The sequence below is a fragment of the Coregonus clupeaformis genome, chromosome 25 (assembly GCF_020615455.1).
Source record: "Coregonus clupeaformis isolate EN_2021a chromosome 25, ASM2061545v1, whole genome shotgun sequence".
Taxonomy (NCBI): domain Eukaryota; kingdom Metazoa; phylum Chordata; class Actinopteri; order Salmoniformes; family Salmonidae; genus Coregonus; species Coregonus clupeaformis.
This window is the reverse complement of record NC_059216.1, coordinates 19,446,635-19,473,339: the sequence shown is the minus strand read 5'-3', so window position 1 is coordinate 19,473,339 and position 26,705 is coordinate 19,446,635. Positions and strand designations below refer to the sequence as shown.

The 26,705-nt window shown below is 47.3% G+C and overlaps 1 protein-coding gene across 1 annotated transcript; it reads left to right on the top strand.

Annotated features, from left to right (window-relative positions):
- The first annotated feature begins 1,076 nt into the window (after positions 1-1,076).
- Positions 1,077-24,858, top strand: LOC121539111 (retinol dehydrogenase 11-like). The gene is made up of 7 exons (XM_045207445.1): positions 1,077-1,323; positions 2,562-2,680; positions 3,182-3,337; positions 3,645-3,749; positions 14,127-14,336; positions 17,069-17,258; positions 22,215-24,858. Exons 1-7 carry the CDS (start codon positions 1,247-1,249, stop codon positions 22,318-22,320), a joined length of 963 nt encoding a protein of 320 aa, XP_045063380.1. The 5' UTR covers positions 1,077-1,246; the 3' UTR covers positions 22,321-24,858.
- The last annotated feature ends 1,847 nt before the right edge of the window (positions 24,859-26,705 follow it).

The window sequence follows — 26,705 nt, the reverse complement described above, 5'->3', positions numbered from 1 at the left end:
TCAGTATTTTATGCCGCAATAGTCTATGTGCCTGGGGGCTAGGGTCAGTCTGTCACATCTGGTGTAATTCGCCTGTCTTATCCGGTGTCCTGTGTGATCTTAGGTATGCTCCCTCTAATTCTCCCATCTCTCCCTCCCCTCTCAGAGGACCTGAGACCTAAGACCATGCCTCGGGACCACCTGGCCTGACGACTCCTGGCTGTCCCCGTCCCCAGTCCACCCGGTCGTGCTGCCGATCCAGTTTCTGCTGTTCTGCCTGCGGCTATGGAACCCTGACCTGTTCACCAGTCATACTACCTTCACGAAGCCTGGTTCCTCTCTAGGTTCCTGCCTTGCAATGGAGTTTTTCCTAGCCACAGTGCTTCTCCATTGCTTGCTCTTTGGGGTTTTAGGCTAGGTATCTGTATAAGCACTTTGTGACAACTACTGATGTAAAAAAAAAAAAAAAGGGCTTTATAAATCAATTGGATTGATTAACTGACAAATGAAAGGAGTGTTTGAAAGGGGGTTTGGATACACGCCGAAAATAAGGTCTGTGGTAAACACAGGCTTAGGACATTTTATACAATGTGTTCCATGAAGATCTTCATCAGCTAATGTCACTTAGAATGTTTTGTACATTTATGTAATCCAAAAAGCACATGAAGTACATAAAGGCTTCATAATTCATAAAGGTCGTGTTAAATGACTGTTATTATATCATAGAACAAAACGTATAAGATCTCCTAAACCTGTGTTAATCTCAGATCTTTATTTTCGGCGATTATCCCAAAATCCTATTTTTCCCGCTTTGGAACGGCTGAAGGAACCAACGGTAACTCATTTCCGGTTTTTAGGACTACAAACTGGCGATCTTTACCTTTTTTTCATCTGAAGGTTAGGACTAGTATATTTCAAACCAAATAGCAGGTTGTAGAAATTGTAGAATTTACTGTGAATGACAAATAGGCCTATTGTGTTTTTACAAATGGATAAATATGCATTGCGGAACTGTCTTTACATACAACTTCAAATGCAATAGGAAGTAATGCCGTTTGCTTTGAATCTATGGAAGACTACAATCCCAGGATTCCATTGAACGAGCATCGCTGTGACAACCAATGATGTATATATAAACTCATCCTCCTACACTTCACCGTAAAGCTTTAGACATCTTGGATCAGCTGTTGGTCCGTGGAACAGAACCGAGCCATGAAGGAACAGCAGTGAAGAAGAGCTACAATAGAGGAGAGCGCGGATCCGTGTCATGATGGTTCTCGTATTAATTGTCGCAGGTCTTGGGGTGGTTGCGCTGCTCATGGTTTTATTCGCACCCCACATTAGGTAAGAATAAGCGCTATATGTTCGAGGCTATAGTCGATGCATCGTCTGACTCTATGCTTGGCATCTCATATAGACTAATTAGTCTAACCTCAGTAGAGATGATTTACTGTCATTGTCAAGCTAAAGACGAAGGGATTGTGTTTTGCCATTGGGTTAAAAAGGCTATTTGCGGGAATTAATGGGTGAGTCGACATCAATGTTGATGACGATGATCCAGACTATTCTTATGCAATATATTAACACTATTTTCCATAATGAAGACAACCACATTTTTCAAAACAACATTAATTTGTTGTTGTTTTGTGGAACAAATGCTCTAAATGCACTGTCAATTGAATATGGTTCATTTGTCAATATACATTTTAGTCATTTAGCAGACGCTCTTATCCAGAGCGATTTACAGTTAGTGAGTGCATACATTTTTCATACTGCCCCCCCGTGGGAAACGAACCCACAACCCTGGCGTTGCAAGCGCCATGCTCTACCAACTAAACTACAGGGGACTAGGCTACTGGTAGGAATAAATAATGCAATTCGTTAGGTAGCGGAGTGCTGTACAGTAACGCGCTACAATATTTCATTACATGATTATGCACAACAGTGTTGCGCGCGTGGGCAGAGTTATATGTGTAACCGTTATGTTCCGTGAGCCGTTGGTTAATAGACCGGACTGAGTCGAACGAGTTGACGTTTGATCATTGTTGCCAGTGAGTGATCCTGCATATTGAGTAACAATATGTTGCATGTTGAATGATCAGCACTACTCATGAATAATAATAAACCCCACTGCCCCCCCTAAAAAAAAAAAGTGTACCCCATTTATCTCTATTCAGGGTCTGTCCCAAATGGAACCCTTTTCCCACTATAGTGGGGATAGAGTGGGGATAGAGTGGGGATAGAGTGGGGATAGAGTGGGGATAGAGTGGGGGTAGAGTGGGGATAGAGTGGGGGTAGAGTGGGGATAGAGTGGGGGTAGAGTGGGGATAGAGTGGGGATAGAGTGGGGATAGAGTGGGGGTAGAGTGGGGATAGAGTGGGGATAGAGTGGGGATAGAGTGGGGATAGAGTGGGGATAGAGTGGGGATGGGAACTATATGGAGAATAGGGTGTAATTTGGGATGCAGTCCCTGGTGGGGACTTTTGACTATATGCCATTGCCAACCTTGCCAACACATACAGGACTGATAGGGGAAGTTTGACTGTAGATAATAACACAGATCCATTTGGTTTGTCTGTCAGGAAATACTCCGCTGGTGGAGCATGTATGTCTATGGCCCGGCTGGACGGGAAGACGGTCCTGATTACTGGAGCCAACACTGGTATTGGGAAGGAGACTGCCCTGGACCTGGCTATCAGAGGTGACTGACTGACACATACAGGGCTGCGTCTCAATGGCTGCGTTTACACAGACAGCCCATTCTGATCTTATTGCCAGTAATTGGGCAGAAGATCAGAATTGAGCTGCCTGTGTAAACGCAGCCAAATGGTACCCTATTCCTTATATAGTGCACTACTTTGGGGCCCTGGTCAAAAATGGTGCACTTGAGGGAATAAGGTTTCATTTGGGACACATGGTCTTCTTCACAATAGTCATTAATGGTGAGGCCTCCTTTCCTTCATCACTACAAAGATAATGATAAGAGGAAGAGGAGGAAGAGGAGGAGGAGGAGGAGGAAGAGGAGGAGGAAGAGGAAGAGGAGGAGGAGGAGGAAGAGGAGGATGAAGAGGAAGCGGAGGATGAGGAGGAGGATGATGAAGATGAGGAGGAGGAGGAGGAGGAGGAGGAGGAGGAGGAGGAGGAAGGAGACCATCAAAGAAAGTATCAATGATGCTGATTATTGGTTATTGTCTATTACCAGGTGCAAGGGTGATCATGGCGTGCCGGGATGTGGAGAAGGGTGAGGAGGCCGCAGCATCGATACGACGTATCTACTGCAAGGCAAACGTAGAGGTCCGAGAGCTAGACCTGGCTGATACCAGCTCCATACGGGCCTTCGCACAACGCTTCCTCCGAGGTAAGCCTACTATGTGTCCCAAATCGCACCCTATTCCCTATGTAAGTGCACTACTTTTGACCAGGGCCCATAGGGAATAGGGTACCATTTGGGACACAAACCACATAACTTTTACAAGTTATTACAATATTATTACAGTATTTATTCTAGTGTTGTTACAGTTTATCACAGTATTTATTCTAGTGTTATTACAATATTACAGTAATTATTCTAGTGTTATTAGTTTATTTCAAGGCAAGCACTAATATTATAATGTGTTACTCTGTAAAGCAAAGTATAATATTGACTTTGTATCTGATACCGACAGAGGTCAACCACCTCCACATCCTGATCAACAATGCAGGGGTCATGATGTGTCCCTACATGAAGACCAACGACGGTTTCGAGATGCAGCTGGGGGTCAACCACCTGGGTGAGATTTTACAGCAGACTCACTTCTAGGGCTCAATTTGTCTTTCCGTACACACAAACCCCAACATGAATGAACAAAATGGCATACTTGTTTCCTCTCGCATTCCAGACCTTGACATTTTGCCAAGTATAGCCTATTTTAACACCCTAAAAAGCCCACTTCAAGTTCGTAAACTGTACTTTGCACACAGTTTGGTAAATTACTGGTACAGGAGTCCGACCGGAGACCAGCAAGCAGCAAAGAAACTAGATACAAATCGGCCTGCTACCAAACATATAATGACTGAGGAGGAGACGCCGAGCTGGGCACGGCACCTGACCGAGGAGGAGACGCCGAGCTGGGCACGGCACCTGACCGAGGAGGAGACGCCGAGCTGGGCACGGCACCTGACTGCGGAGGAGACGCCGAGCTGGGCACGGCACCTGACTGCGGAGGAGACGCCGAGCTGGGCACGGCACCTGACCGAGGAGGAGACGCCGAGCTGGGCACGGCACCTGACTGAGGAGGTCACCAGCATCAAGAACTCATTCCAGCAGAGGTTTGATCTACTCGACGACTCTACTAAAGAAGTTTAAAAACACACTAAGTCCGTGTTGAGCAGAGTAGTCAAGGCAGAGAAGCGGATTGGGGCACCAGAACACCAGAGTAAGACAGAGGAAGAAGACGTAAAACACCAAACACCAGGACTACCTGAAAACCCGATTTGGAGTCACGTAGCAGGAGAACTAACCTGGTCCTGGTGGGCCTGAAAGAGGCCCTACTTCGAGGCGGGTGACCCGAACAAGACAACGGGCGAGATACTCCGGTACATTCTGGACCTAAAGTATTCTGACCCGGCAGAATACTTTAGAGAGAGATGGCGCCGAAGCCTCCGATCCTGCCCGAACCACAATGTCCATACTACATACACCTGCTACGATGGAGCAACCGACAGAACATCATGAGAGCTGCGGGTTAAAAGGAGAAGCTGATCTGGGACGGGAAACTGTTGTGTAACAGGATTTCCCTGTGGAGCTCCAACGACAATGCGCGGAGTATGCCAATATCAAGAAGAAACTGACCTCCGCTACCGCTGTACCCATTCAGACCAACTGTACCCAGCCAGACCTACTGTACCCAGCCAGACCTACTGTACCCAGCCAGACCTACTGTACCCAGCCAGACCTACTGTACCCAGCCAGGCCTACTGTACCCATTCAGACCAACTGTACCCAGCCAGACCAACTGTACCCAGCCAGACCTACTGTACCCAGCCAGACCTACTGTACCCAGCCAGACCTACTGTACCCATTCAGACCAACTGTACCCAGCCAGACCAACTGTACCCAGCCAGCCCCAGCCAGACCAACTGTACCCAGCCAGACCTACTGTACCCAGCCAGACCAACTGTACCCAGCCAGACCTACTGTACCCAGCCAGACCAACTGTACCCAGCCAGGCCTACTGTACCCAGCCAGACCTACTGTACCCAGCCAGACCTACTGTACCCAGCCAGACCTACTGTACCCAGCCAGACCTACTGTACCCAGCCAGGCCTACTGTACCCAGCCAGACCTACTGTACCCAGCCAGGCTTATCATCACCATAGATGGAAAGAGACATATCTACAGTACCGCCGAGGAAGCGGGCCAAGGACTTGAAGATACGGCTGAGTAATATCTTAAGTAATTCATGCAAGTTAATGAGGCGATAAAGGACTACACTAGCCAACACTGTTGGTGACTGTTTTTGATAATTTAGGATTTTTGTTACTTTTTCCTTCCCTGGTATTGGTTGAGAGCCTTTTTTAAAACATAGCCCAATGGCTAATGCATGAGTGACCGTCTATCAATCTACCTTGTTTGCGCTACAGATGTTTTTTTTTAAATGTTGGGTTACGGATGTAACCTTGGTTCTCTGAGTAGAGTAACAGGTCACTAAATGACCTATGGGAGGGTTCTTCAATTCCGGTCCTGGAGGGCCGAAAACACTTCTGTTTTTTATTTCTACCTGGTAGTTAATTGCACTCACCTAGTGTCCCAGGTCTGAATTAGCCCCTGATTAGAAGGAGAGGATGAAAAACAGAGGTGTTTCGGCCCTCCAGGACCGGAATTGAAGAACCCTGACCTATGGGATCTCCATGATGCAACAGAATATAAATCACCCAACAGGGTAAAAAAATAATTTCAAAATGTGGTATACAACCAAATAAACAAGCAAGCTGAAAGCTAAAACTTACAAATGAGGCTTCGATTGGGTGCAACAGCACCAAGAGTGGAAGGCCGCTGTATAGAACATCCATTTCACTGACGGTTGATAAGTAACTTTGTACAAGGTTCACGGAACACTCACTTAACTGGGTTGAGAGAGTGGGCCGTGTCCAGAACCACAGACCCCACTGATGGCGGCAGGTGGCTTAGTGGTTAAGAGCGTAGTGCCAGTAACCGAAAGGTCGCTGGTTCTAATCCCCGAGCCGACTAGGTGAAAAATCTGTCGACGTGCCCTTGAGCAAGGCACTTAACCTGGATAAGAGCGTCTGCTAAAGGACTAAAATGTAAATGATGGTGTGGTCATAACCTGGACCTTTGTGTTCTCCCCATAACAAACAAAAAGCTGCTCGGTTTGACAAACAGTTCTTGTTGTAGCAAGATAGACACCTAATGCCCTCACCCGGCAAAGTGCACGCAACTCACTGACTCTCCTGTGGGGAGATATATAGAATCTATTTAGATGGGGACTTCCCTGCAGCCATAAACTCCAGGAGGAAATGACAGAAATTGGGCAGGAAGATGGCGATTCTGCATGGGTCGACACACCACTTCCTGGAAGATGGCGATTCTGCATGGGTCGACACACCACTTCCTGGAAGATGGCGATTCTGCATGGGTCGACACACCACTTCCTGGAAGATGGCGATTCTGCATGGGTCGACACACCACTTCCTGGAAGATGGCGATTCTGCATGGGTCGACACACCACTTCCTGGAAGATGGCGATTCTGCATGGGTCGACACACCACTTCCTGAACACGTTCCACCTGTAGGAATACAGAGGATGCCCTGGCTGCCTGATTTTTTAAATCAATTTTACCGAGGAGGTTCAACCCTGCAGCTACAAGGTGGTCACGTTCAGGGGCCTCACCCACAACGTCAGTGTGCCGGGTCTGGGGTGCCAAAGCTTGCCGTTCTATTGTGACAGGAGGTCCACTTGAAGAGGGAGTTGCCATGGTTGAGGGGTCGTTAGCTGTACAAGGTCTAAAAAAAAACAGTGATTCTGTGGCCAATGTGGAGCAACAAGTACAACTGACGAGCTCTGGAGACTGATCTTCCTCAACACCTGAGGGAGCGAGGGAATTGGTGGAAACGCATCCAGCAGCCCCCTTATCTATCTGATAGGGCATTGACCCGGAGTTGGCCTGCTGGACCCTTTATGGAGAACCACATAGGGTTGAGTCTTGCTATGTGAACAGTTCGCCAATGGCCATTCTGAATTGCGCCCAGATCATCTCCACTACCATGGGATGTATCTTCCAGTCTGAAGGAAGAGGGCCTCCTCTGGAGAGAAGGTCTGCTTCCTGATTCTCCACCAGGAAGAGGGCCTCCTCTGGAGAGAAGGTCTGCTTCCTGATTCTCCACCAGGAAGAGGGCCTCCTCTGGAGAGAAGGTCTGCTGCCTGATTCTCCACCAGGAAGAGGGCCTCCTCTGGAGAGAAGGTCTGCTGCCTGATTCTCCACCAGGAAGAGGGCCTCCTCTGGAGAGAAGGTCTGCTGCCTGATTCTCCACCAGGAAGACGGCCTCCTCTGGAGAGAAGGTCTGCTCCCTGATTCTCCACCAGGAAGACGGCCTCCTCTGGAGAGAAGGTCTGCTGCCTGATTCTCCACCAGGAAGAGGGCCTCCTCTGGAGAGAAGGTCTGCTGCCTGATTCTCCACCCCCGGCAGGTGTATTGTCTGAAGGAAGAGGGCCTCCTCTGGAGAGAAGGTCTGCTGCCTGATTCTCCACCAGGAAGAGGGCCTCCTCTGGAGAGAAGGTCTGCTTCCTGATTCTCCACCCCCGGCAGGTGTATTGCTCTGAGGGATGTAAGGTATCTGTTTGACCAAAGCAGTAGCTCTCCAGCTACTAGCCATTGACACTGGCGGTTCATGTGTGCAACCACAGTTTGGTTGTCTGTCCGTATCAGTACGTGTTGTCTTCTCAGTACTGGGATGAAGTGACGGAGTGCCTGGAGTAAACCGCCTTGAGCTCCAGGACGTTGATGTGAGCCGTTGTCCATGGACCCCTGACTGGTTCAAGACCGTTCCCCGTCCCTGTACGGAGGTGTCTGTGGTCAAAGTCATCTGAACTGCGTCTAGGAGAGTCAGGACACCCGTTTAACATCCCATCCGAAAGACAGCACCCTACACAGGGCAATGTCCCCAATCACTGCCCTGGGGCATTGGGATATATACTGAACTAAAATATAAACGCAACATGTAACAATTTCAACGATTTTACTGAGTTACAGTTAATATAAGGAAATCAGTCAATTGAAATAAATTCATTAGGCCCTAATCTATGGATTTCACATGACTGGGCAGGGGTGCAGCCATGGGTGGGCCTGGGAGGGCATAGGCCCACCCAATTGGGAGCCAGGCGCACCGACTGGGGAGCCAGGCTCAGCCAAACAGAATTCGTTTTTCCACACAAAAGGGCTTTATTACAGACAGATATACTCCTCAGGTTCATCAGCTGTCCAGGTGGCTGGTCTCAGATGATCCCGCAGGTGAAGAAGCCGGATGTGGAGGTCCTAGGCTGGCATGGTTACACGTGGTCTGCGATTGTGAGGCCGGTTGGATGTACTGCCAAATTCTCTAAAACCATGTTGGAGGTGGCTTATGGTAGAGAAATTAACATTAAAATATCTGGCAACAGCTATTGTGGACATTCCTGTAGTCAGCATGCCAATTGCATGCGCCCTCAAAACTTTAGACATCTGTGGCATTGTGTGACAAAACTGCGCATTTTAGATTGGCCTTTTATTGTCCCCAGCACAAGGTGCACCTGTGTAATGATCATACTGTTTAATCAGCTTCTTGATATGCCACACCTGTCAGGTGGATGGATTATCTTGGCAAAGGGGAAATGTTCAAGAACAGCGATCTAACCAAATTTGTGAGAAATAAGCTTTTTGTGCATATGGACAAATTCAGGGATATTTTATTTCAACTCATGAAACATGGGACCAACATTTTACATGTTTATATTTTTGTTCAGTATATATATATTTTTATACCATAGGAAAGAGCGCCCCCTACTGACCCTCCAACACCACTTCCAGCAGCATCTGGTCTCCCATCCAGGGACTGACCAGGACCAACCCTACTTAGCTTCAGAGGCAAGCCAGCAGTGGGATGCAGGGTGGTTGCAGGGTGGCTGCTGGGAGTTTGAAGTGCTAGGCGTCACCACTGTATTGCTCTTCAGCAACTCATTGAAAATGTCAGCTTTTTGTGTTCGTCACTTCTGGGACATAAACTCAGCAAAAAAAGAAATGTCCATTTTTCAGGACCCTGTCTTTCAAAGATAATTCGTAAAAAATCCAAATAACTTCACAGATCTTCACTGTAAAGGGTTTAAACACTGTTTCCCATGCTTGTTCAATGAACCATAAACAATTAATGAACATGCACCTGTGGAACGGTCGTTAAGACACTAACAGCTTACAGACGGTAGGCAATTAAGGTCAGAGTTATGGAAACTTAGGACACTAAAGAGACCTTTCTACTGACTCTGAAAAACACCAAAAGAAAGATGCCCAGGGTCCCTGCTCATCTGCGTGAACGTGCCTTAGGCATGCTGCAAGGAGGCATGAGGACTGCAGATGTGGCCAGGGCAATAAATTGCAATGTCCGTACTGTGAGACACCTAAGACAGCGCTACAGGGAGACATGACGGACAGCTGATCGTCCTCGCAGTGGCAGACCACGTGTAACAACACCTGCAGATGATCGGTACATCCGAACATCACACCTGCGGGACAGGTACAGGATGGCAACAACAACTGCCCGAGTTACACCAGGAACGCACAATCCCTCCATCAGTGCTCAGACTGTCCGCAATAGGCTGAGAGAGGCTGGACTAAGGGCTTGTAGGCCTGTTGTAAGGCAGGTCCTCACCAGACATCACGGGCACAAACCCACCGTCGCTGGACCAGACAGGACTGGCAAAAAGTGCTCTTCACTGACGAGTCGCGGTTTTGTCTCACCAGGGGTGATGGTCGGATTCGCGTTTATTGTCGAAGGAATGAGCGTTACACCAAGGCCTGTACTCTGGAGCGGGATCGATTTGGAGATGGAGGGTCCGTCATGGTCTGGGGCGGTGTGTCACAGCATCATCGGACTGAGCTTGTTGTCATTGCAGGCAATCTAAACGCTGTGCGTTACAGGGAAGACATCCTCCTCCCTCATGTGGTACCCTTCCTGCAGGCTCATCCTGACATTACCCTCCATGACAATGCCACCAGCCATACTGCTCGTTCTGTGCGTGATTTCCTGCAAGACAGGAATGTCAGTGTTCTGCCATGGCCAGCGAAGAGCCCGGATCTCAATCCCATTGAGCACGTCTGGGACCGGATCGGAGGGTGAGGGCTAGGGCCATTCCCCTCAGAAATGTCAGGGAACTTGCAGGTGCCTCACAGCAAGAACTGGCAAATCTGGTGCAGTCCATGAGGGGGAGATGCACTGCAGTACTTAATGCAGCTGGTGGCAACACCAGATACTGACTGTTACTTTTGATTTTGACCCCCCACCTTTGTTCAGGGACACATTATTCCATTTCTGTTAGTCACATGTCTGTGGGACTTGTTCAGTTTATGTCTCAGCTGTTGAATCTTGTTTTGTTCATACAAATATTTACACATGTTAAGTTTGCTGAAAATAAACGCGGTTGACAGTGAGAGGACGTTTTCTTTTTTCTGCTGAGTTTAGATTGTGTCGGTTGTACCACCATTGCATTGCTCTCCAGCAACTCATTGAAATTGTCAGTCCTTCTGGGACATAGATTGTGTCTGTTGTAGCTATATTGGCTGTACACCATGGACTGCAGAAGCTAGGAGGCCTAGACAATCTGTCACCTGTTTTCTCAGTTTAAATCTCTTTCTGGAGAGAGTGTGTTGCTCGCATGATTTGACTGTCCCGTGTCAAGCCCAGGAAGTGCACGTGCACACACTGAGTGGGGACCAGAAAACAATTTTCCAAGTTCATTGTTAGTCCCAACTCGGAGAGGTGAAGTGAGACCATGGATGTGTTTGCCAAAGCTTGGCTTTGTGACCCTGCACATATTAGCCAATCATTTAAGTAGTTCAGGACCCTGACTTTGGCGAAGGGGGGCCTTTGTGAAAGTGTGAGGGGGGAGCAAAAGGCCGAAGGGTCAAACGCAAAACTGATAAACAAGTTTTTCAAAGGCAAATGTGAATTATTTTCTGTGTGCTGGTAGAATGGGGATATGAAAGTATGAGTCTTTCAGGTCCACTGCGGTGAACCAATCACCTGGTTGTACTGACCGAAGGGTGGTTTTGATTGGCAGCATTTTGAAGGGAAGTGCTGAAAGATGACGATTCAGCCACCTTAGGTCCAGGATCGGACTGAGGCACCTTAGGTCCAGGATCGGACTGAGGCCTCCGCCTTTTTTTGGCACCAGAAAATACATTGAAAACCCGCAGTTTTGTTGCGCTGGTTATACATCTTCAATTGCATGCTTTTCCAGGAGCAAGGAGAGCTTTTTTATGGCGGTTTTGGAGCAGTGGCTTCTTCTTTGCTGAGCGGCCTTTTAGGTTATGTCGATATAGGACTCGTTTTACTGTGGATATATATACTTTTGTACCTGTTTCCTTCAGCATCTTCACAAGGTCCTTTGCTGTTGTTCTGGGATTAATTTACCCTTTTCGCACCAAAGTACGTTCATCTCTAGGAGACAGAACGCGTCTCCTTCCTGAGCGGTATGACGGCTGCGTGGTCCCATGGTGTTTATACTTGCGTACTATTGTTTGTACAGATGAACGTGGTACCTTCAGGCGTTTGGAAATTGCTCCCAAGGATGAACCAGACTTGTGGAGGTCTACAATTTCTTTTCTGAGGTCTTGGCTGATTTCTTTTGATTTTCCCACGATGTCAAGCAAAGAGGCACTGAGTTTGAAGGTAGGCCTTGAAATACATCCACAGGTACACATCCAATTGACTCAAATGATGTCAATTAGCCTATCAGAAGCTTCTAAAGCCATTACATCATTTTCTGGAATTTTCCAAGCTGTTTAAAGGTACAGTCAACTTAGTGTATGTAAACGTTTGACCCACTGGAATTGTGATAAACTATAGTTTGTTAACAAGACATTTGTGGTGGTTGAAAAACGAGTTTGAATGACCCCAACCTAAGTGTATGTGAACTTCCGACTTCAACTGTAAGTAAAAAATACTTTAAAGTACTACTTAAGTCGTTTTTTGGTGTCACGCCTGGAGCTCTTGTATGTTGAGTCAGGGTGTGGAAATCTATGTGATGTATTCTATGTTTAGGATCTAGGATTCGTATTTCTATGTTTGGCTGGGTGTGATTCCCAATCAGAGGCAGCTGTCGCTCGTTGTCTCTGATTGGGGATCATACCTAAGTAGCCTGTTTGCCTACCTTAGTTGTGGGATCTTGTTCCGTGTTAGGCTTGTATTGTGTATAGCCTTGGACTTCACGTTACGTTGGTTGGTTTGTTGTTTTGTCGTGAGTGTTTATTCGTTTAATAAACATGTTCGCATACCACGCTGCACCTTGGTCTGACCCGTCTCTCAACGTTCGTGACATTTGGGTATCTGTACTTTCCTATTTATATTTTAGACAACTTTTATTTTTACTCCACTACGTTCCTAAAGAAAATACTGTACTTTTTACATTTTCCCTGACACCCAAAAGTACTCGTTACATTTTGAATGCTTAGCAGGACAGAAAAATTGTCGAATTCATGCACTTATCAAGAGAACATCCCTGGTCATCCCTACTGCCTCTGATCAGGCAGACTCACTAAACACACATGCTTCGTTTGTAAATTATGTCTGACTGTTGCAGTGTGCCCCTGGCTAGCTGTGAATTTTAAAAAACAAGAAAATCGTGCCGTCTGGTTTGCTTAATATAAGGAATTTGAAATGATTTATACTTTCACTTTTGATACTTAAGCATATTTAAAACCAAATACTTTTAGACTTTTACTCAAGTAGTATTTTACTGGGTGAATTTTACTTGAATGATTTTATTTTAAGGTGTCTTTACTTTTACTCAAGTATGACAATTGGGTACTTTTTCCACTACTGGTATCTAGGCCACTGTGTTCTTGAGGGGGAAAAAACAACAATTTTAATCAATTTTAGAATAAGGCTGTAATGTAACAAAATGTGTAAAAAGTCAAAATGGGTCTGAATACTTTCCCAATGCACTGTATATGAAGAGCTGTAGCCCTTATATATGAAGAGCTGTAGCCCTTATATATGAAGAGCTGTAGCCCTTATATATGAAGAGCTGTAGCCCTTAAGAGCTGTAGCCCTTATATATGAAGAGCTGTAGCCCTTATATACGAAGAGCTGTAGCCCTTAAGAGCTGTAGCCCTTATATATGAAGAGCTGTAGCCCTTATATATGAAGAGCTGTAGCCCTTAAGAGCTGTAGCCCTTATATATGAAGAGCTGTAGCCCTTATATATGAAGAGCTGTAGCCCTTATATATGAAGAGCTGTAGCCCTTATATATGAAGAGCACTTACAGTATCTACTGTATGAAGAGGGAGAGGCTATAAGGGCACTCCTGACCTGTAAAACTAGTAAACAAAATCTGAAACTGACCCTTACCTTAACTAATCCCTTAACTAATCCCTAACCTACATTTTAACAAATTCTGAAATTAAATATTATTTTGCAGGTCAGGAGTGACCGTATAGCCTTTTGAAGAGCATGTGGGCCGCTAGCCTTAACAATACTAACCGTGTACAAAGTAGTACTTCATAATACTAACCGTGTACAAAGTAGTACTTCATAATACTAACCGTGTACAAAGTAGTACTTCATAATTCTAACCGTGTACAAAGTAGTACTTCATAATACTAATGTGTACAAAGTAGTACTTCATAATACTAACCGTGTACAAAGTAGTACTTCATTCAACATGATCCTAATATTATTTACTTTCTGACAAAGCAGCACTGATTGAATCGTGTTGTTGTTTACTGTTTACTACTGGTAGATCACTTCCAGTGGCCCTATGACATAAAAACAGTGTTACATTCAACAACTCCAATCATAGTTTTATTTTTCTGATATTAGGATATTACACTCTGATCCTTTGTTGCAGTGCAACACGGATTGCATAATGTATTGTTGTTTACTGTTTCTTCCTGGTAGGTCACTTCCTGTTGACGTACCTCCTGATTGGCCTGCTAAAGCGGAGCGCTCCGGCCCGCATCGTCGTGGTTTCCTCCCTGGCTCACAACTTTGGCTGGATCCGCTTCCATGACCTCCTCAGCCAGGGCAGCTACAACAGCGGCCTCGCATACTGCCAGAGCAAGCTGGCCAACGTCCTGTTCGCTAGAGAGCTGGCCCGCAGACTCAAAGGTAGGGAGGGGGAGTGGGATGGGGGAAGAGCGAGGGGAGGGGGAAGAGTGAGGGAAGGGAAGAGCGAGGGAGGGGGAGCGGATGGGGGAAGAGCGAGGGACGGGGAGAGGGAGGGGGAAGAGCGAGGGAAGGGGAGAGGGAGGGGGAGAGGGAGGAGCGAGGGAAGGGAAGAGCGAGGGAGGGGGAGCGGATGGGGGAAGAGCGAGGGACGGGGAGAGGGAGGGGAAAGAGCGAGGGAGGGGAGGGGGAGAGGGAGGGGGAAGGGAGAGGGAGAGGGAGGGAGGGGGAAGAGAGAGGGAGGGGGAGAGGGAGGGGGAAGGGAGAGGGAGAGGGAGGGAGGGGGAAGAGAGAGGGAAGGGGGAGGGAGGGGGAAGATCGAGGGAAGGGGGAGGGAGGGGAGAGCGAGGGAAGGGGGGGGGGTTACATACTACAGTGCATTCTGAAAGTTCTCAGACCTCTTCCCTTTTTACACATTTTGCTACGTTACAACCTTATTCTAAAATTGATTAAATAAAAAAATGTCCTCATCATTCTGCACACAATACCCCATAATGACAAAGCAAAAACAGGTTTTTAGAAATGTTAGCAAATTTATGAAAGAAAAAAAAAACTGAAATACCTTATTTACATAAGTATTCAGACCCTTTGCTATGAGACTCGAAATTGAGCTCAGGTGCATCCTGTGTCCATTGATCATCCTTGAGATGGTTCTACAACTTGATTGGAGTCCAGCTGTGGTAAATTCAATTGATTGGACATGATTTGGAAAGGCACACACCTGGCTATATAAAGGTCCCTCAGTTGACAGTGCATGTCATAGCAGAAACCAAGCCATGAGGTCGAAGGAATTGTCCGTAGAGCTCCGAGTCTCGAGGCACAGATGGAAGGGTACCAAAACATGTCTGCAGCATGCAAATGGTAGAGTAGCCAGACGGAAGCCACTCCTCAGTAAAAAGGCACATGACAGCCCGCTTGGAGTTTGCCAAAAGGCACCTAAAGGACTCTTAGACCATGAGAAACAAGATTCTCTGGTCTGATGAAACCAAGATTGAACTCTTTGGCCTCAATGCCAAGCGTCATGTCTGGAGGAAACCTGGCACCATCCCTATGGTGAAGCATGGTGGTGGCAGCATCATGCTGTGGGGATGTTTTTCAGCGGCAGGGACTGGGAGACTAGTCAGGATCGAGGGAAAGATGAACGGAGCAAAGTATAGAGAGATCCTTGATGTAAACCTGCTCCAGAGCGCTCAGGACCTCAGACTGGGGAGAAGGTTCACCTTCCAACAGGACAACGACCCTAAGCACACAGCCAAGACAATGCAGGAGTGGCTCCGGGACAAGTCTCTGAATGTCCTTGAGTGGCCCAGCCAGAGCCCGGACTTGAACCCAATCGAACATCTCTGGAGAGACCTGAAAATAGCTGTGCAGCGACGCTCCCCATCCAACCTGACAGAGCTTGAGAGGATCTGCAGAGAAGAATGGGAGAAACTCCCCAAATACAGGTGTGCCAAGCTTGTAGCGTCATACCCAAGAAGACTCAAGGCTGTAATCGCTGCCAAAGGTGCTTCAACAAAGTACTGAGTAAAGGATCTGAATACTTATGTAAATGTGATATTTCAGTTTATTTTATTTTATACATTAGCAAAAATTTATAAAAAACAGTTTTTGCTTTGTCATTATGGGGTAGCTTTATGAGGGGAAAAAACAATTTCATCCATTTTAGAATAAGGCTGTAAAGTAACAAAATGTGGAAAAAGTCAAGGGGTCTGAATACTTTCTGAATGCACTGAACAAAAATATAAAATGCAACACGCAACAATTCCAAAGATTGTATTGAGTTACAGTTCATATAAGGAAATCAGTCAATTGAATTAAATTCATTAGGCCCTAATCTATGGATTTCACATGACTGGGCAGGAGTGCAGCCATGGGTGGGCCTGGGAGGGCATAGGCCCACCCAACTGGGGAGCCAGGCCCAGCCAATCAGAATGCGTTTTTCCCCACAAAAGGGCTTTATTACAAACAGAAATACTCCTCAGTTTCATCAGCTGTCCGGGTGGCTGGTCTCAGACGACCCCGCAGGTGAAGAAGCCGGATGTGGAGGTCCTGGGCTGGCGTGGTTACACGTGGTCTGGGGAGGTCCTGGGCTGGCGTGGTTACACATGGTCTGCGGTTGTGAGGCCGGTTGGACGTACTGCAAAATTCTCTAAAACGACGTTGGAGGCGGCTTATGGTAGAGAAATGAACATTCAATTCTCTGGCATCAGCTCTGGTGGACATTCCTGCAGTCAGCAGGCCAATTGCACGCTCCCTCAACTTGAGACATCTGTGGCATTGTGTTGTGTAACAAAACTGCACATTTTAGATTGGCCTTTTATTGTCCCCAGCACAAGGTGCACCTGTGTAATGATCATGCTGTTTAATCAGCTTCTTGATATGCCACACCTGTCAGTTGGACTGATTATTTTAGCAAAGGAGAAATGTTCACTGACAGGGATGTAACCAAATTTGTGCACAGAATTTGAGAGAAATAAGCTTTTTGTGCGTATGAAACATTTCTGGGATCTTTTATTTCAGCTCATGAAACATGGGACCAACACTTTACATGTTGCATTTATATTTCTGTTCAGTATACTGACCAATGTGTCTCAGGGGGCTGGGGATAAAGCAAAAAGCCTGTCCTTTGACAATAGCGCCGTAACTGACTTCCTCTCTTCATCCCTCCCTCCCAGGTTCCAGTGTGACAGTGAACTCTGTCCACCCGGGGTCGGTGCTCTCGGAGCTGGTCCGCCACTCCACCATCATGTCTCTGCTGTTCTCGCTGTTCTCCATGTTCCTGAAGAGCCCTCGGCAGGGGGCCCAGACATCCATCTACTGTGCCGTGGCGGAGGAGCTGCACTCCCTCACCGGGAAACACTTCAGGTGAGATTACAGTGTGAAGCTCAGCAGGTTCTGCCCCTGATCCTCGTTAGATGGAACTGTGATTCCAATGGCTCAGTGGGTTTTATAGAACTGTGATTCCAATGGCTCAGTGGGTTATAGTGCTGAGGGATTAGTGCTTTTTGAGGTCGGTTCGGTTTCGGTTCGATTATATATAAAAATAAAAAAAACACTGTTTTCGCTTTCGATTATTTGTTTCTAACAAATGCACTATGTGGGTTGAACTCTGTAACATAGAATAAAACAATTAGTAAAAGTCCCGTGATGGTAGTGACTGCCCATTATCGCTTATCACTTATTAACCATCATTTATAAATAAGACTTTAATAAAATATTTCAGTTGTGGTGTATATTCCATTAGTTTTATTTGTTGACTTTATTATTTCATTCCAAGTCATCATCTCACCTATAGAGCTGCTGCCTATGCTGACTGACAAAATCACTATTTTAGTAGTTCTTCAAGGTAAATAAGGCTGACTTTAAATACCAACTATCAATCACTTAGATCAGGGTTGCCCAACCCTGTTCCTGGAGAGCTGCCCTCCTGTAGGTTTTCGCTCCAACCCCAGGTGTTACTAACCTGATTCATTTTATCAACCTGCTAATTATTAGAATCAGGTGTGCTAGATTAGTGTTGGAGCAAAAACCTACAGGAGGGTAGCGCTCCAAAAATAGGGTTGGGCAGTCCTGACTTAGATCATGTATTTTCAGGTAGAGATTCCTCGCGAAGCGACTGCTCTCTATTCCTCTCGATTGAGAGTTATTCTGTCTCTCTCCGTTTCTGCGCTCCCAGCATAGAGCAGACAAGTAGACGAGCAATGGTTTATGGTCATTGTAGTTAATTTCCACATTTTCTGCGCTAAACATTGTAGAATATCGGCCTGTTGGAAACTACAACTCCGTACTACATCGCACAGTTCGGGCTTGATCTGATTCATCTCTAGAGAAACTGTGCATTGAGCTCACAGAAAAAACCCTGACGAAATGGAATCCAAATATTTGAACCGACGACGTCGGTCCATTATTTGTTTAAAAACCGATAACACATTTTGGTTAATCGCTCAGCACTAGTGCTGAACATGGTGCTGCAGGTTGTGGGTTAGAACACGGTGCTGCAGGTTGTGGGTTAGAACATGGTGCTGTGGGTTAGAACACGGTGCTGCAGGCTGTGGGTTAGAACATGGTGCTGTGGGTTAGAACACGGTGCTGCAGGTTGTGGGTTAGAACATGGTGCTGTGGGTTAGAACACGGTGCTGCAGGCTGTGGGTTAGAACATGGTGCTGTGGGTTGTGGGTTAGAACATGGTGCTGCAGGCTGTGGGTTAGAGCTTGGTGCTGCAGGCTGTGGGTTAGAACATGGTGCTGTGGGTTAGAGCTTGGTGCTGCAGGCTGTGGGTTAGAACATGGTGCAGCAGGTTGTGGGTTAGAACATGGTGCTGCAGGCTGTGGGTTAGAACATGGTGCAGCAGGTTGTGGGTTAGAACATGGTGCTGTGGGTTAGAACATGGTGCTGTGGGTTAGAACATGGTGCTGCAGGCTGTGGGTTAGAACATGGTGCAGCAGGTTGTGGGTTAGAACATGGTGCTGCAGGCTGTGGGTTAGAACATGGTGCAGCAGGTTGTGGGTTAGAACATGGTGCTGTGGGTTAGAACATGGTGCTGTGGGTTAGAACATGGTGCTGTGGGTTAGAACATGGTGCTGTGGGTTAGAACATGGTGCTGCAGGCTGTGGGTTAGAACATGGTGCAGCAGGTTGTGGGTTAGAGCTTGGTGCTGCAGGCTGTGGGTTAGAACATGGTGCTGTGGGTTAGAACACGGTGCTGCAGGCTGTGGGTTAGAACATGGTGCTGTAGGTTGTGGGTTAGAACATGGTGCTGCAGGCTGTGGGTTAGAGCTTGGTGCTGCAGGCTGTGGGTTAGAACATGGTGCTGTGGGTTAGAACATGGTGCAGCAGGTTGTGGGTTAGAACATGGTGCTGTGGGTTAGAACATGGTGCTGCAGGTTGTGGGTTAGAGCTTGGTGCTGTGGGTTAGAACATGGTGCTGCAGGCTGTGGGTTAGAACATGGTGCTGCAGGTTGTGGGTTAGAACATGGTGCTGCAGGTTAGAACATGGTGCTGCAGGTTGTGGGTTAGAACATGGTGCTGCAGGCTGTGGGTTAGAACATGGTACTGCAGGCTGTGGGTTAGAACATGGTGCAGCAGGTTGTGGGTTAGAACATGGTGCTGCAGGCTGTGGGTTAGAACATGGTACTGCAGGCTGTGGGTTAGAACATGGTGCTGCAGGTTGTGGGTTAGAACATGGTGCAGCAGGTTGTGGGTTAGAACATGGTGCTGCAGGTTGTGGGTTAGAGCATGGTGCTGTGGGTTAGAACATGGTGCTGTGGGTTAGAACATGGTGCTGTGGGTTAGAACATGGTGCTGCAGGCTGTGGGTTAGAACATGGTGCAGCAGGTTGTGGGTTAGAACATGGTGCTGCAGGCTGTGGGTTAGAACATGGTGCTGCAGGCTGTGGGTTAGAACATGGTGCAGCAGGTTGTGGGTTAGAACATGGTGCTGTGGGCTAGAACATGGTGCTGCAGGCTGTGGGTTAGAACATGGTGCTGTGGGTTAGAACATGGTGCTGTGGGTTAGAACATGGTACTGCAGGCTGTGGGTTAGAACATGGTGCAGCAGGTTGTGGGTTAGAACATGGTGCTGCAGGTTGTGGGTTAGAACATGGTGCTGCAGGTTGTGGGTTAGAACATGGTGCTGCAGGTTGTGGGTTAGAGCATGGTGCTGCAGGTTGTGGGTTAGAACATGGTGCTGCAGGTTGTGGGTTAGAACACGGTGCTGCAGGCTGTGGGTTAGAACATGGTGCTGTGGGTTAGAACACGGTGCTGCAGGCTGTGGGTTAGAACATGGTGCTGTGGGTTAGAACATGGTGCTGTGGGTTAGAACATGGTGCTGCAGGCTGTGGGTTAGAACATGGTGCTGCAGGCTGTGGGTTAGAACATGGTGCTGCAGGCTGTGGGTTAGAACATGGTGCTGCAGGTTGTGGGTTAGAACATGGTGCTGCAGGTTGTGGGTGAGAACATGGTGCTGCAGGTTGTGGGTTAGAACATGGTGCTGCAGGTTGTGGGTTAGAGCTTGGTGCTGTGGGTTAGAACACGGTGCTGCAGGTTGTGGGTTAGAACATGGTGCTGCAGGTTGTGGGTTAGAACATGGTGCTGCAGGTTGTGGGTTAGAGCTTGGTGCTGTGGGTTAGAACACGGTGCTGCAGGTTGTGGGTTAGAACATGGTGCTGCAGGTTGTGGGTTAGAGCTTGGTGCTGTGGGTTAGAACATGGTGCTGCAGGTTGTGGGTTAGAACACGGTGCTGCAGGTTGTGGGTTAGAACATGGTGCTGCAGGCTGTGGGTTAGAGCTTGGTGCTGTGGGTTAGAACACGGTGCTGCAGGTTGTGGGTTAGAACATGGTGCTGCAGGTTGTGGGTTAGAACATGGTGCTGCAGGTTGTGGGTTAGAACATGGTGCTGCAGGTTGTGGGTTAGAACATGGTGCTGTGGGTTAGAACACGGTGCTGCAGGTTGTGGGTTAGAACATGGTGCTGCAGGCTGTGGGTTAGAACATGGTGCTGCAGGTTGTGGGTTAGAACATGGTGCTGCAGGTTGTGGGTTAGAACATGGTGCTGTGGGTTAGAACACGGTGCTGCAGGTTGTGGGTTAGAACATGGTGCTGCAGGTTGTGGGTTAGAACATGGTGCTGCAGGTTGTGGGTTAGAACATGGTGCTGTGGGTTAGAACACGGTGCTGCAGGTTGTGGGTTAGAACATGGTGCTGCAGGCTGTGGGTTAGAACATGGTGCTGCAGGTTGTGGGTTAGAACATGGTGCTGCAGGTTGTGGGTTAGAACATGGTGCTGCAGGTTGTGGGTTAGAACATGGTGCTGCAGGTTGTGGGTTAGAACATGGTGCTGCAGGTTGTGGGTTAGAACATGGTGCTGCAGGTTGTGGGTTAGAACATGGTGCTGCAGGTTGTGGGTTAGAACATGGTGCAGCAGGCTGTGGGTTAGAACATGGTGCAGCAGGTTGTGGGTTAGAACATGGTGCTGCAGGTTGTGGGTTAGAACATGGTGCTGCAGGTTGTGGGTTAGAACATGGTGCTGCAGGTTGTGGGTTAGAACATGGTGCTGCAGGTTGTGGGTTAGAACATGGTGCTGCAGGTTGTGGGTTAGAACATGGTGCTGCAGGTTGTGGGTTAGAACACGGTGCTGCAGGCTGTGGGTTAGAACACGGTGCTGCAGGTTGTGGGTTAGAACATGGTGCTGTGGGTTAGAACATGGTGCTGTGGGTTAGAACACGGTGCTGCAGGTTGTGGGTTAGAACACGGTCCCACAGTTTGTGTGTTAGAACACGGTCCCACAGTTTGTGTGTTAGAACATGGTGCAGCAGGTTGTGGGTTAGAACATGGTGCTGCATGTTGTGGGTTAGAACATGGTGCTGCAGGTTGTGGGTTAGAACACGGTGCTGCAGGCTGTGGGTTAGAACATGGTGCTGTGGGTTAGAACATGGTGCTGTGGGTTAGAACATGGTGCTGTGGGTTAGAACATGGTGCTGTGGGTTAGAACACGGTGCTGCAGGTTGTGGGTTAGAACACGGTCCCACAGTTTGTGTGTTAGAACATGGTGCCACATCGGCCACTGAATATATGCGTCATTGTCAATGTTGACAGTTCTGTGAGTCACTTTGGATTACACAACTGCTAGATGACCAAATGATTTATTAGAAACGTTCTACTTTCATGTGATGACAGACTAAAACCAAAAGGGGAAGCACTGATCATGCAGATAACCAAAGGAACAGCCAAGCTTCCTCTTCCTCCCTCTCCCTCACAGTTACTGTAGAAAATCTCTCTCTCCCTCACAATTACTGTATATAATAACCGTGCTCTCTCGCCCTCTCTCAGTGACTGCGCCCCGGCCTTCGTGGGCCCCCAGGGGAGGAAGGAGGAGACAGCCAGGAGGCTGTGGGACGCCAGCAGTGAGCTCCTGGGCATCGTCTGGGACGACTGATCTGAACCACCCTGTTCTCACTATCCACGGGTTGCATCCCCCAATTCCCTTTACAATGCACTACTCTTGACCAGGACCCCCACAACCTTGTTCCCAGTCTCAATTGCTACCGCATAGGAAAGAGCCAACTCGTAGACGGAATGAGGGCCCACAGGGCTCTGATCAAAAGTAGTGCACTATAGATTAGGGCTCACACAATAGATAGGGTGCCATTGGGGATGCAACCAACCACACTCTCTGTTGTCAAATCATTATCATTTCATGAAGTAACCTCAAACTACAGTTATCCCAACAGGACTTGAAAGAATTGGGTAGGAACCATAGAGATAGAAAGATGCCATCATGGGTCCTCTATCTATCTCTATGGTAGGAACTGTAAGATCAACTGCATTACTGTACTGTGAAGGGTCTAGCCAGGGTATAACCAGGTCTAGCCAGGGTATAACCAGGTCTAGCCAGGGTATAACCAGGTCTAGCCAGGGTATAACCAGGTCTAGCCAGGGTATAACCAGGTCTAGCCAGGGTATAACCAGGTCTAGCCAGGGTATAACCAGGTCTAGCCAGGGTATAACCAGGTCTAGCCAGGGTATAACCAGGTCTAGCCAGGGTATAACCAGCTCTAGCCAGGGTATAACCAGGTCTAGCCAGGGTATAACCAGGTCTAGCCAGGGTATAACCAGGTCTAGCCAGGGTATAACCAGGTCTAGCCAGGGTATAACCAGGTCTAGCCAGGGTATAACCAGGTCTAGCCAGGGTATAACCAGGTCTAGCCAGGGTATAACCAGGTCTAGCCAGGGTATAACCAGGTCTAGCCAGGGTATAACCAGGTCTAGCCAGGGTATAACCAGGTCTAGCCAGGGTATAACCAGGTCTAGCCAGGGTATAACCAGGTCTAGCCAGGGTATAACCAGGTCTAGCCAGGGTATAACCAGGTCTAGCCAGGGTATAACCAGGTCTAGCCAGGGTATATTACAAACCAGTTGTTTTAGTTTGTTTTGTATCTTATTATATAACAAACCTCCATGTAGAATCAGCTTTATGTTTCGTTGTTTTTTAGCTTATGACTTTTCTAAACCATTGCTTTGTTATTCCTCTCATTTATTTTATCTTCCCCCTCAGCGTTCACCACGTTATCTTCCCCCTCAGCATTCACCACGTTATCTTCCCCCTCAGCATTCACCACGTTATCTTCCCCCTCAGCATTCACCACATGTTATCTTCCCCCTCAGCATTCACCACGTTATCTTCCCCCTCAGCGTTCACCATGTTATTTTCCCCCTCAGCATTCACCACGTTATCTTCCCCCTCAGCATTCACCATGTTATCTTCCCCCTCAGCATTCAACACGTTATCTTCCCCCTCAGCATTCACCACATGTTATCTTCCCCCTCAGCATTCACCACATGTTATCTTCCCCCTCAGCATTCACCACACGTTATCTTCCCCCTCAGTGTTCACCATGTTATCTTTCCCCTCAGCGTTCACCACGTTATCTTCCCCCCTCAGCGTTCACCACGTTATCTTCCCCCTCAGCATTCACCACGTTATCTTCCCCCTCAGCATTCACCACGTTATCTTCCCCCTCAGCATTCACCACATGTTATCTTCCCCCTCAGCATTCACCACGTTATCTTCCCCCTCAGCATTCACCACGTTATCTTCCCCCTCAGCATTCACCACATGTTATCTTCCCCCTCAGCATTCACCACATGTTATCTTCCCCCTCAGTGTTCAACACGTTATCTTCCCCCTCAGTGTTCAACACGTTATCTTCCCCCTCAGCGTTCACCATGTTATCTTCCCCCTCAGCATTCACCACGTTATCTTCCCCCTCAGCGTTCACCACGTTATCTTCCCCCTCAGCGTTCACCACGTTATCTTCCCCCTCAGCGTTCACCACGTTATCTTCCCCCTCAGCGTTCACCACGTTATCTTCCCCCTCACCGTTCACCACGTTATCTTCCCCCCTCAGCATTCACCACATGTTATCTTCCCCCCTCAGCATTCACCACGTTATCTTCCCCCTCAGCATTCACCATGTTATCTTCCCCCTCAGCGTTCACCACGTTATCTTCCCCCTCAGCGTTCACCACGTTATCTTCCCCCTCACCGTTCACCACGTTATCTTCCCCCTCAGCATTCACCACATGTTATCTTCCCCCTCAGCATTCACCACGTTATCTTCCCCCTCAGCATTCACCACATGTTATCTTCCCCCTCAGTGTTCAACACGTTATCTTCCCCCTCAGCGTTCAACACGTTATCTTCCCCCTCAGCGTTCACCACGTTATCTTCCCCCTCAGAATTCACCACATGTCAAACTGCCAAGATTGTCTTTTATACAAATGTGAAACATGCCTTTTACTACATTTAGGGTTGGAAGATTCCTGAAATTATGAAGGAACAGACAGGAAATCTGGGAATCCTCCAACCAGGAATTTTGGGAATTTTCCAGAAATGTGCAACGCTAACTACATTGCAGTCATATCAAGAGTTGAATGTTTACATCTACTGTAAATAAAGATCAAATATTACTAAGCTACTGTTCGTCATATCTGTCTATGTTTAGTAACACACACGTAATAAGGAACGATTCAAATACCTCACACTCTCTATTACCCCTCTGGCTTTCCAACATGGCCGCTAGAAGACAGAGGCTGTGTCTGGGACTTTACAGTTCATGCAGCGTTTGTATTCTGCTAATGGAGTTACGAACACGTCACGCGTCTACATTTAAATGTGTCCATTCCCACGCTATATTCAAATGCCATGCAACAAACGGTGGAATGGGCTAAATAGGCACCACAAACGGTGGAATCGGCTAAATAGGCACCACAAACGGTGGAATCGGCTAAATAGGCACCACAAACGGTGGAATAGGCTAAATAGGCACCACAAACGGTGGAATGGGCTAAATTTGATAACACAACTGATGGCTGTAGCTGACTACTGTAGCTAGCTGGCAAGCAACGCTAAAGGGATTGCAAACGAGTTAGCATAATAACAATCATTTTTCTAAATATTAGCTAGCTGGCAAGCAACGCTAAAGGGATTGCAAACGAGTTAGCATAATAACAATCATTTTTCTAAATATTAGCTAGCTGGCTAGCATTTATGAGGCCAGCAAACACGTTCCTCACACGCTAGAAACGTATTTCCTCTAATGTTACAATGAAAAGGTACCTCTCGGTCCCAAAACACACGTTTTCTGGAGACTTGTGGGAGGAGTGCTGATGACGCCGACCACTGTATGCATTTCGGTAGCCTAATTACGTCCAGACTGAGGAGGAATCTGCACACAATCCTGAAGTGGTCAGCCAGATCTGAACACAGTCAGACCACAAAGTGACTTTTGTTAGTCTAGACACGTCTGTTCAATGAGAGCTTCGAAGTCGCATGTAAGTGTCAAGTGTTGACACGACCAGACAGTACCCCTCTGGGCTTCCAACATGGCCGCTATAAGACAGTAATTAATTATCACATCTTCACATTTCCTCATCAATACCGCATTATTAAAATAACAAATTGATGACATGATTATGTTTCTTTTTCCCAGTTAGAGTCATTGGCTCGTGTTTCGTAGTGCCCAGATGTCTTGATAAGGTGGGAGGGTGAATCGCATCAGTAAAGGAACAACAACAGTCCAAGGAAGGGAAGATAGGGGCCCAGGGTTCCCCAACTGGCTGCCCGTATTTGGCTCGCGGGTGGTTTTATTTGGCTCGCGGGTGGTTTTATTTGGCCCGCGGGTGGTTTTATTTGGCTCGCGGGTGGTTTTATTTGGCTCGCGGGTGGTTTTATTTGGCCCGCGGGTGGTTTTATTTGGCTCGCGGGTGGTTTTATTTGGCTCGCGGGTGGTTTTATTTGGCCCGCGGGTGGTTTTATTTGGCTCGCGGGTGGTTTTATTTAGCCCGTGGGTGGTTTTATTTGGCCCCCCCAAAGTTTTTTGTGTGCATTTTCTTTGTTGGACATCAAAGACTAAAAACACCAAGAAATCATCTCCAAGTGATTTGAATTTTAAAAATCTTCAGAAGTATTCCCACGCATAGTAGACATGTGATCGTATACGAATGTAAGCAAGGTCTGAAATATTCTATCTGTCTGGGCTTCTTGCGATTAAACAAATTGTCATTATGTTCCGGGGCCCCCGGACCATCCACTGAAGAGAAAATCGGCCCGCTGCTGAATCTAAGTTGATGGAAATAACTTAATCAAATGTCAATTAGTCTACTGTTGATTCTGACAGACAGGGAAGTTCCAGTAACATAGATATATTGTTAATATTACAATTAAAGTATTTTAAACGTGATTGTAACTAAAATATTGCCAAGGTTATTACGGCGTTATCTAATAATAATAATAATAATAATAATAATAATATGCCATTT

Coding starts and splice junctions, on each gene's coding strand:
- LOC121539111 (XM_045207445.1), top strand. CDS start 1,247: ATGATGGTTCTCGTATTAATTGTCGCAGGTCTTGGGGTGGTTGCGCTG. Junction 2,681..3,181: donor CCTGGACCTGGCTATCAGAG/GTGACTGACTGA, acceptor GTCTATTACCAG/GTGCAAGGGTGATCATGGCG. Junction 17,259..22,214: donor CTCACCGGGAAACACTTCAG/GTGAGATTACAG, acceptor GCCCTCTCTCAG/TGACTGCGCCCCGGCCTTCG.